The sequence below is a fragment of the Pituophis catenifer genome, unplaced genomic scaffold (assembly GCF_029215685.1).
Source record: "Pituophis catenifer annectens isolate HBS135680 unplaced genomic scaffold, rPitCat1.0.hap2 SCAF_4, whole genome shotgun sequence".
NCBI lineage: Eukaryota > Metazoa > Chordata > Lepidosauria > Squamata > Colubridae > Pituophis > Pituophis catenifer.
This window is the reverse complement of record NW_027256884.1, coordinates 127437391-127448477: the sequence shown is the minus strand read 5'-3', so window position 1 is coordinate 127448477 and position 11087 is coordinate 127437391. Positions and strand designations below refer to the sequence as shown.

The 11087-nt window shown below is 45.5% G+C and overlaps 1 protein-coding gene across 1 annotated transcript in view; it reads left to right on the top strand.

Moving 5' to 3' along the window:
- USP35 (ubiquitin specific peptidase 35) overlaps positions 1-6298 on the top strand; it is a 23728-nt gene extending 17430 nt beyond the window's left edge. Inside the window, exons 8-10 of the mRNA XM_070944061.1 lie at positions 1032-1138; positions 1816-3025; positions 6122-6298. Coding sequence (XP_070800162.1) covers positions 1032-1138; positions 1816-3025; positions 6122-6298 — 1494 coding nt within the window. The remainder of the gene's footprint in view (positions 1-1031; positions 1139-1815; positions 3026-6121) is intronic.
- Positions 6299-11087: the final 4789 nt, after the last annotated feature.

Sequence of the window (11087 nt, the reverse complement as noted above, 5' to 3'; positions counted from 1 at the left end):
ACTCATAGTCTCCTAGTGATCAGCCCAAAGGCACCCAGCTAGCTTTCATGGCTAAGATGGCACTAGAACTCACAGTCTCCTGGTGATCGGCCCAAAGTCACCCAGCTGGCTTTCATGGGTAAGGTGGCACTAGAACTCACAGTCTCCTAGTTATCAGCCCAAAGTCACCCAGCTGGCTTTCATGGGTAAGGTGGCACTAGAACTCACAGTCTCCTAGTGATCAGCCCAAAGTCATCCAGCTAGCTTTCATGGCTAAGATGGCACTACAACTCACAGTCTCCTGGTGATCGGCCCAAAGTCACCCAGCTGGCTTTCATGGGTAAGGTGGCACTAGAACTCACAGTCTCCTAGTGATCAGCCCAAAGTCGTCCAGCTAGCTTTCATGGCTAAGATGGCACTAGAACTCACAGTCTCCTAGTGATCAGCCCAAAGTCGTCCAGCTAGCTTTCATGGCTAAGATGGCACTAGAACTCACAGTCTCCTGGTGATTGGCCCAAAGTCACCCAGCTGGTTTCATTGGTAAGGTGGCACTAGAACTCACAGTCTCCTAGTGATCAGCCCAAAGACACCCAGCTAGCTTTCATGGCTAAGATGGCACTAGAACTCACAGTCTCCTGGTGATTGGCCCAAAGTCACCCAGCTGGTTTCGTTGGTAAGGTGGCACTAGAACTCACAGTCTCCTAGTGATCAGCCCAGAGGCACCCAGCTAGCTTTCATGGCTAAGATGGCACTAGAACTCACAGTCTCCTGGTGATCAGCCCGAAGTCACCTTCATGCCTAAGGTGGGACTAGAGCTCACCATCTCCTTGTTTCGAGGATGGCACCTTAACCACTACGTACAAAATTAAAATAAACTCATGTATAAATTTAGCAGGTAAAAAAGAAAAAAAATCAATTCCAGTAACCTTAATGAAAAAAAGGCCCAGGTAAAATAGGACAGCCTGATATCTAAACTGCAGGTACCAAAATGCTTTCAATGTTTCTTTTTTTTTTAATTCTCTGCTTTCTTCTCTTTCTGATATATCTGTCAGCGGCCTGCGATTTCTCCTGAAAACTTCTTTTTGGCTTCGTGGCCCCCCTGGTTCACCCGAGGAGCCCAGCAAGATTGCTCGGAATATCTGAAATACCTGCTCGATCGGTAAAGTAGATTGAAAATGGTTTGAGAAAATGTGATTTGGATTACTTAACCCAGCGTTTTTCAGCCTTAACCACTTTAAGATGAGTGGACTTCAAGTCCCAGAATTCCCCAGCCAGCCATGCTGGCTAGGGAATTCTGGGAGTTGAAGTCCACACATCTTAAAGTGGCCACCATTGAGAAACAATGGTTTAAGCCAGAGGTCTCCAACCTTGGCAACTTTAAGCCTGGAGGACTCCATCTCCCAGAATTCCCCGGCCAGCAAAGCAAAGCTGGCCAGGGAATTCTGGGAGTTGAAGTCCTCCAGGCTTAAAGTTGCCAAGGCTGGAGACCCCTGGTTTAAGCTGTCCAAGGCTGAGGTGAAATTACTTTGTCAAGAAAACAGGAGAGTTGACAGCTATAATAAATTTAAAGGCTACGGGAATAATTACAAACATAAATAATTCAAGCCAGCAGTTATAAATATAAATAATTCAAACCAGCAGTTTATTCATTAATAATGCTGGCTTCCAAATTCAGAGGAGATTTAGATCTGGATTCACAGTGGACAGTTTTTTTAAGAAGACAGTGGACAATCATTTGAGTCCAAGGTGGTGTTCTTTTTTTAAAAAAAAAACACATTTGTTCTGGCTTTAAAAGGAGAATTTCTATGCCTTAGTATCTCTTTGTTTTTCCCAAAGTCTTCATGAGGAAGAGCGAACGGGTAGAAGGATCTGTCAGAAGCTCAAGGCATGTTCCTTGATGTCTCCTGTGGACAGACATCCCTCCGCCAGCAAAACCCTAGTGGAAGAAATGTTTGGGGGCAAAATTAAGACCAAGATCCGTTGTCTGAAGTGCCTACAGGTCTCCTCCAGAGAAGAAGCCTTCACTGATCTCTCCTTGGCGTTTCCCCCAGCTGATGGCCACCAGGCTGGATTTATCAGCAGTGCATTGATTGGATCTGGAGAAGAAACAGGTCCTGAGATCTCTCGGTCAAGGATCCAGACTCAAAGCAAGCTAAAGGATTTGCCAACTAGGTCAGGGATCTTGAGGGGCCCTGAGGAGAATCCTTCTAAAAGCCCACCTATGGAAGCCATTGGGTCAAAATTTGAAGTGACCTCTCTCCCCTTGACATCTGAACGAGACGTTGTTGAAGTGAAGACCGTCAAAGATTCTGACCTGGCTTTACACAAGCAAGTTTCTGGTTGTTGGGCCTCCAGATCTGTTCCGGATTTGATAAATTATTTCTTATCACCTGAGATGCTGACTGCCGAGAACAGGTACCACTGTGAGAACTGTGCTTCCCTTCAAGATGCTGAGAAGTTGACCGAGCTGACGGAGGGACCTCGCTACCTCATCCTCACCCTGTTGAGGTTCTCCTTCGACCTCGGAACGATGAGAAGGAAGAAGATCCTTGACAACGTCTCGGTCCCATTGATACTGAAGCTGCCGGTCCTGGTGTCTTCTGACCAAGCGAGGACGTCAGGATGGACTTCGTCCTGCAAGGACTTCTCTTCGGTAGTGTACGATCTCTGTAGCGTGGTGGTCCATTCTGGGGTCTCCTCAGAAAGCGGCCATTACTACTGCTATGCCAGGGAATGTGAGGATCCGGCCACTGAGAGCCTTAGTAAGGACAACACTTGGAACATGGCTTCAACGAAGCCTACGGATGTCGAGATCCAGTGGTACATCTTTAACGACACCAGGGTTTTCTTCTCATCCTTTGAATCTGTGAGCAACGTGACTTCATTCCTGCCGAAGGACACGGCTTACCTGCTGTTCTACAGACAAAGAGCGAGGCAGGCCACAAATGGAGCTGATCCAGAACCCAGCTGGACAAATGGAAGCTTACATTCTCCGGATAAAAACTTGATGGACGCCATCTCGAAAGATAACATCTTATTCTTGCAGGTAATATGGTTTCCCACCATCATCGACTCATTTCTTTTGGGGTCCCCCCCCAGTTAAAAGTCTGTAAAGATTCCCAATCATCCAGGTCATGGTTGTCCCAAAGGTGGTTTTTCTGGAGGCAACTGGACTTTTCTTGTTTTTTCTTTTGAAGACATTTTGCTTCTCAACCAAGAAGCTTCTTCAGCTCTGACTGGATGGTGGGGAATGGAAGGATTGATACTCTTTGCAGACAGCTGGTCATTTGCATCCTTTTAGCAGGTCGTTGAAGCTACTTGGAGGTTTATCTGTGTCCTCAGGGTCACCCAAGTGGTGCTACAGGACTAAAATGGCCTGTAGTCTGCCATTTTTTCCTCTGGAAATCCATTCCTATTCCCTCACCATTCCAAGGGTCTCCATCCCAAATTGTATTCCTAAAAGTCTATGTGTCAGCGCTTCGACGCTGGCATAGAGAGCAGAAGGGAGAGAGAGATAAGCTCTGAACTTTTGCCTGCTAAATGCCTTTGAAGTTGGGTTGTCGTGGAAATGAAGGGGGGGGAGACATTCCTGGGAAATGACGAGACAAGAAGTCTGAAGAATGACTTGGAAGATAGCCAATGAGAAGCAGAGATTTGGGGAAAGGAAAGGGAGGGATTTTGGGGCAAAAGGTCAGTCTTGTCCTCATCGAGTCATGATCCGGTGGCTGTGCTCAATTAAAGAAAAGATTTCCTTAAAGATTGGCAGTTTGGAAATTCATTTATTTTGAGATAGCATCGAAGTCTGACACTATGGAGATTCTCAGTCATCCAGGTCATGGTTGTCCCAAAGGAGGCAAATGGATTTGTTGTCCCCAATTCGGGTCTGAGCCTGGTGCCGAAGCCAGTGATGGATGCCAGACACGAGATGCAGGTTTTCTGATTGCTTTTTATTGGAGTACTCCAAGGAAAAGGGCTCCTGGCCAAAATGCCAAGAGAGCCAAGAACAAAGGATTAAGAAAGCTTTATACATTTTCACTAAAAGAGAAGGTGGGACAAGGCGAGATAATAAGAAATATCATCTAATAAACATTTTAGTAATAATTCTACAAATTGTTCTATTGGTCTCTAGCTGTCCCTATTCCTAAGTCTTTTGCTAATGAATGCCCCAGGAATTATCTAATAGACATTTTATTGGCTGCAGGCCATCTCTATTCCTAATTTTTAGCTGAGGTCTGCAAGTTGTTTAACTCTTGTTACTTTGATCAGCTTTCTAACTACCCAGAATTGTTACAAGATTTACACATGCGTATTTCCTGTAGATAAGCATTCTTTGTTCTTGCCAGACAGACTCCGACAATTACAATTACTTCTTGATTTACTTTCAAGCGTGTGCCATGACCTGGCTTTATTTTAGCAGACATGTCATTGGCATCCTTCAGTCTCAAAAGACTGTGGTATCGTGCTCTGGAAAGAGATCCTATAACAGCATCTGGTGTGACTAAAAAGGCCAATTCGAGAGTGGCCATCCCTTCAACACTGAGGGAAGATACATTCTGTCCCCTGCCCAGCTCCCAGATTTCGCTGGATCCGGGACTGCCTCTTTGCCTCAGCCTGCCGAACAAGTGTCTCTTCGAATTGGAGAAGGCCATGCTGTGTCTTTAGCCTCCAAGCTGAACGATCGGAGGTCAAGGTTTCCCAGTTGTTAATGTCCATTCCCAGGGCCTTTAGGTCCCTCTTGCAGATATCCTTATATCGCAGCTGTGGTCTCCCTCTGAGGTGCCTTCCTGCACTAATTCTCCATACAGGAGAACTTTCGGAATCCGACCATCAGCCATTCTCACGACATGCCCCAGCCAGCGTAGACGTCGCTGTTTCAATAGTGTATACATGCTAGAAATTCCAGCACGTTCCAAGACTGCGCTATTTGGAACTGTGTCCTGCCAGGTGATGCCAAGAATACGTTGGAGACAGCGCATATGAAAGGTGTCCAACTTTCTCTCCTGCCGTGCGTAAAGGGTCCAAGACTCACTGCAGTACAAGAGTGTGCTCAGAACGCAGGCTCTATAGACCAGGATCTTTGTATGTTCCTGTTCTGTCCCCATACCCCACACGCACCCCCACAGACGGCCCGAAGTTAATAAGCCACACGACAAAACTCTTTGATGATAAAGCTGGCAGAATTGGCAGTGGCTAGCTGCCAATACAGACTTTACTCACACAAAACAAAGATTAGACTGCCAGCATTCCGATAAAACAGGCAGAGTGTCAACAATACAACAACATTTGCATTAATCCAAATGCAGTCCGATAAAGCAGGCAAAGTCCAGTAACACAGAGATCATGGAGTATTTCCAGTTTTTGCTCGTCACAAACTGAACCGGCCACCACACCCACATTTATACCCTGTGGGGTGTGGTCCAGTGACTCAGCTAATCTCTGGCATGCTTCCCTTCTGCTGTGCACGCTTCTCCCTGCGCCTCTGTCACGGGTCCAGCCAGCACTTATCTTCTTCATCGCTGTCCATCTGTGGCTGTGGGGATGTGCTTGGCTCTGAGCCTATCGTTTGGCCTTCGGTGTCCTCCGGAGACATTGCCAGAGAGGAGGGTCCTGGAGAGGGAGGCCTTGCCAACTCCTCCCCCTCACTCTCAGAGTCTGCATCTGTCGATAGCCCAGGCTCAGGCAACGGAGCCACAACAGTTCCGTCAGCTTCTTATTAAGCCATATTCACTTTGTAAGTCTGGAAAATGTGGCGGCCGCTTTACCAATACGTTTATTTAGCAGACAGTCCATCAGACTTCCTTGTTTTTTTTTCTTTTGAAGACGTTTCGTTTCTCATCCAAGAAGCTTCTTCAGCTTCCATTCCCCGTTATCCATTCCCTACTATCCTGTCAGAGTTGAAGAAGCTTCTTGGATGAGAAGCGAAACGTCTTCAAAAGAAAAAAGAAGGAAGTCCAGTTGCCTCCAGAAAAAAAGCACCATTGGGGCTTCCTTCCCAGTTAGGTTTTTCCCACCCACCCCTGTTTCATTAACTGGAGATTTATGTGCTTGCTTGAGCTGGGTTTAGTGTGTGGGTGTGTTGATGTGTATACGTATGTGTGTGTAGTTTTTGTCTGGGTGTGTCTCTTTTTTTTTTCATCCACAGGAACAAGAAAAGCAAGCCAGAAGTAGAAAGGTTTACATTTCAGCTTTGCCGAAATCTTCCGTTTGGTGGAAAGATCTTGACAGAGATGACCACGAGGATGATGAAGGCGCCTCAGGGGGTTGCAGCCATGACCCCGGTGGAGGTGGATCGGGGTCCTTCCATGGACTGGTCTTTTAGCCCTTGTGCCCAAAGCAGATGGTTAATCCTTCAACCATCAAATATGGGATTCCTTCACCTTGACCTTGTGGCCTTGGAAGTCTAACCAGGATTGGAGGGAGAGAACGATCATAGTTTATTCTTCCTCCAAACTATGGAAAACGATGTTCTCTGGAGCAACCATGACCAGGGTGACCTCAACCTGTCATAAAAGTGCACTTCCTGGAAGTAGGAGGAAGAAGGTGCCACGGCTTCAACTTTTGAGGCCCTATCACTTGATGAAGTGTCCTCACTGAAGGGTGGGCCAATGTTTATTGTGACCTCCTAAATGCAGGGTTGGGCAATTAATTTTCTCAAGGGGCCACATGACAAACTGGGACTTCATGGAGGGCTGAACCCATAGGGCTGTTGAAGATGTGTAGGCATGTATGCACGGACGTACGTTAATGCTATTCTCCAAAGCCTCTGAAGGCAGGACAAGAAGCAATGGATGGGAACTAATCAAGGAGAGAAGCAACCTAGAACTGAGGAGAAATTTCCTGACAAGTAGAACAATTAATCCGTGGAAGAACTTGCCTCCAGAAGTTGTGCTCCTTCAGAAGTTCTGCTCCATCCCTGGAGGTTTTTAAGAAGAGACTGGACAACCATATGTCTGGAATGGCATACGGTCTCCTACTTCAGTAGGGGGTAGGACTAGAAGACCTCCAAGGTCCCTTCCAACTCTGTTATTCTCTTGAAGTCCACCCATCTTAAAAGTTGCTGAAGTCGATAAACACCGCAACGAGCCATAAATTGTGCTTTACGAGACCTACTTAGATTCCATATGGACGAAGTGAAAAACCAGACAAACTCTAGTTCTTCGCAAAAGGGAAGATAGGCTGAGAAACTGTGATATGTTCTATCTGCATATTTGTCTATAAGTTCACACATCATCCTAAACCAGAATATTTTAAAAGCATGGTTAGTGAGAACAATTAATCTGGGCAATCGTTTGTCTAAAATCGTATAGGGCCGTGATGGCGAACCTGTGGCACGTGTGCCAGAGGTGCCATGCAGAGCCCTCTCTGTGTACACGCGTGCCATCCCCAGCTGCCCTTCTGGTTTCCATTTTGGGGGGCTTTTCCGGCCCATTTCCAGGCTCAGAAAATGGCCTGTTTTTGGGGCGTTTTCAGGGCGATTTTTTGGGCGTTTTCAGGGCAATTTTTGGGCCAAAAACGGCCCAGAAAATGGCCCCCAAACAGGCATGTGTGCACCAGCCAGCTGGCACATGCGTGCACAATCCGATTTGGGCACTCAGTGCCGAAAAGTTTCACCATCACTGGTATAGGGCTGTGATGGCGAACCTATGGCACGGGTGCCACAGGTGGCACACGGAGCCGGATCAGTTGGCACGCGAGCGTTGCCGTAGCTAAGCTCCAGCCCACATGTGTGCACCGGCCAGCTGATTTTTGGGCCTTTCGGTCCTACCAGAAGTTGGGAAATGGGCTGTTTCCGGCCTCCGGAGGGCCTCCGGGGGGATGGGGAAGGCTGTTTTCGCCCTCCCCAGGCGCCTAGAAAGCCTCTGGAGCCTGGGGAGGGTGAAAAACGGGCCTACCGGGCCCACTGTGCCATCATGTGCTAAAAGTGGAGGTGGGGCACATGCGCAGGGGTGGGGCGCATTGAATTATGGGTGTGGGCACACACATGGGCGCCCTCGCCACGCTCCCCCCGCTTTTGGCACGCGACGGCAAAAAGGTTCGCCATCACTGGTATAGGGTCTCCTGCTTGAGCAGAGGGTTGGACTATAAGACCTCTAAAGTCCCTTCCAACTCTGTTTATTCTGTTAAGATTCTGTTAAATTGAGGGGGGGAAAAATAGCTGCCTTCAAAATAAAAACAATCCATACAGCCCGGACAGGGACAGACAAAGGGCCTCAGATGTGGCCTGAGGGCCATAAAATACTCAGGTCTGTTTTTTAGTTGCTAAATTCTTTGTCTTATGACTCTGGATACAAATTTTAATCCGCAGTGCAAGGAAATGTCTTAACTTCCCAAAGCAAAATTGTGAGAAAGGAGAGAGAATTTTTATTTATTTATTTATTTTTTTGGTAACTGGCCTTATAACAATTACTCAGTGGGATGGCTTTCCTCCAGACGTTGTGGGTTGCTCCATCACTGGAGTTTTTTTTTTAAGAAAAATTGGACAACCGTTAGGCTGAAACGGCAGAGGGTCTCCTGTTTGAACGGCATTGAGGAGGCTGGACTAGAAGACCTCCGAGGTCCCTTCCCACTCCGTTATTCTGTTAATTGCTTTTCCAAGGAAAATAATGTCAGCCTTTGTGAGGTAGATTTGGTTAAGAAGAAGGCTTAGCAAAGATTCTAATTATATGTATAATAACGACACCATGAAAGCTTCTCTGAATTTTTCCTCTCTCTGTTAAAAGAATTAAGGAGAAATTTCCTTGCAATGAGAACAATTACTCAGTGGGATGCTTTTTGCATATCTCGTTTTTTCTGTGGTGATCATTTTTGTATGGCTCGTATTTTCGACGTGTTTCCCTTTTCTTCTTTATACTGTCACTGCTCTTCTAATAGCAAACCCTTCATCGAAGTTATTGCATTACATTCTTGATTCTTGATCACCATAGAAAAAACGAGCTATGCAAAAATGATCACCCTGTCAGTTAATACATCGCTGGGTAACCTTTAGCATGAATGACGGCCTTACAATGTCTTCCCTTGGAGTGAACCAAGTCTTTTAGTTCTGCGGCTGTTCTAATGCGAAACCAAGATTGAATGATGGCTTCTATTAACTGGGTTTTATTGCTGGGTTGCTTCTGACTAACAAGTTTCTTTAGTCGGCTCCATAGATTTTCCTTTGGGTTAAGGTCTGGGCTATTCCCAGCAGTGAAATAGGATTATCTTGAAACTCCCCAAAAAAAGTGATGCTATTAGCCATCAAACCTCAAAAATACACTTTTCCCAAAAGGTTTCCACAATTTTGGCCACTACTGTAAAATAATTCTTACACTTCCTTCTATCTCTGGACTACATACTCACTTCTCCCAAGCACTTAAAAACTTTCCTATCCTTTTCTCAAGCTATCTTTAAATTCCTTCCCAAGCAGGATCTTTGGGATAAGGTGATCTGGAGGTTTGTTCATTTAATTATGGTGGGCAGCTATGGATCCCCCAGAGTTCCAAATTTAATTGTATTAACATCTTCATTTAATGACCCAGTGATCCTTTGCGTGGTGGAGTCTGGGCAACTGAATGGAGCCAGAAGAGTGTCACCTGTTACCTGTCACCAATGCGGAGTTTTGTTCAGCAGATATATATTCTCATTGTGCCCAGAGAGAGAAATACCTGCCTCTACCTAGGATCGAACTCACAGCCTCCTGATTGTGAGGCAAGAGCGCCACCTCTAGGCCACTGCAATATTTAATCGTACTATGATAAACTAATTTAAGTGACTGGTCTCTGCTTTTCCTTCTCTGAACCGGATATCAAAGAACTTAGATTCGATAAATCTTTCTCAAATATCTAAGCTGCCTTTGTCACCTCTTAGGATACCATTAAGGCTTCTTTCCCACAGAACTCACTGCTACCAAGAGACAGAAGTGATGTCCCTTTTTTAACAGCTACATCCAAAGAGAAATATACAGGCAGTCCTCAATTTGCGACTGCAACTGAGCCCAACATTTATGTTGCTAAGCAAGACAGTTGTCAATTGTGGTCGTACGTTGAGGACTTAAAAAGGTTTAAACACTCAAAACTTCCCCAGTTTACTGTCGTCCAATAAACAAGTGTTGTGAGTTCATTTTCTCCAGTTTTACAGGCTGGATGTTATTATATACAGGTAGTCCTCTACTTACAACAGGTCTGTGACTGCCTGAAGTTACAACGGCACTGGAAAAAGTGACTTAGGACCGTTTTCGCACTTACGATCCTTGAAGCCTCCCCAGCGTCACGCGATTTACATTAATTTTGGAAATTTCACGTTTATGACAGCTCCAGTGTCTCAGAGTCACACGATTTCCTTTTGCAACCTTCTGACAAACAAAGTCAGTGGGGAAACCAGATTTGCTTAACAACCATGTTATTAACTCAACAATTGCAGCGATTCACTTAACAAATGTGGCAAGGAAAGTTGTAACATGGGGCAACACTCACTTAACAAATTTCTCCTTTAACAACATAAATTCTGGGCTCAATTGTGGTCCTAAGTTGAGGACTACCTGTGGTTGGGGTCAAATGATCCAGACAGAGGAAGGCTGATATATACATTTTATTCAAAACCATCCATGGATTTGCTTATCATTTGTCCTCTTAACTCTGCTCCAAGAAATTTCTACTTTTTTCAGCTTAATTTCAAAATTGAATAAATACACGAACAAGTTGTAGATAATCCAGATCTTGATTTATTGGCTGGCTAATTGATTGGAACTTCTGCAAAATGGAAGGTACATGCCTCGGTAGGTCAAAAATCCAGGTGCCTCTTGGTTTATTTTGCTGTGGTGGCGCAGCGGTTAGAGTGCAGTATTGCAGGCTATTTCTGCTGACTGCCTGCAATTTGGCCGTTCGAATCTCACCAGGCTCAAGGTTGACTCCGCCTTCCGTCCTTCCGAGGTTGGTAAAATGAGGACCAAATTGTTGGGGGCAATAGGCTGACTCTCTAAACTGCTTAGAGAGGGCCGTAAAAGCATTGTGAAGCCGTATCTAAGTCTGTTATTGCTATTTAAGAAGGAAGGAAGGAAGGAAGGAAGGAAGGAAAAAGAAAGAAAGAAAGAAAGAAAAAGAAAGAAAGAAAGAAAAAGAAAAAGAAAAAGAAAA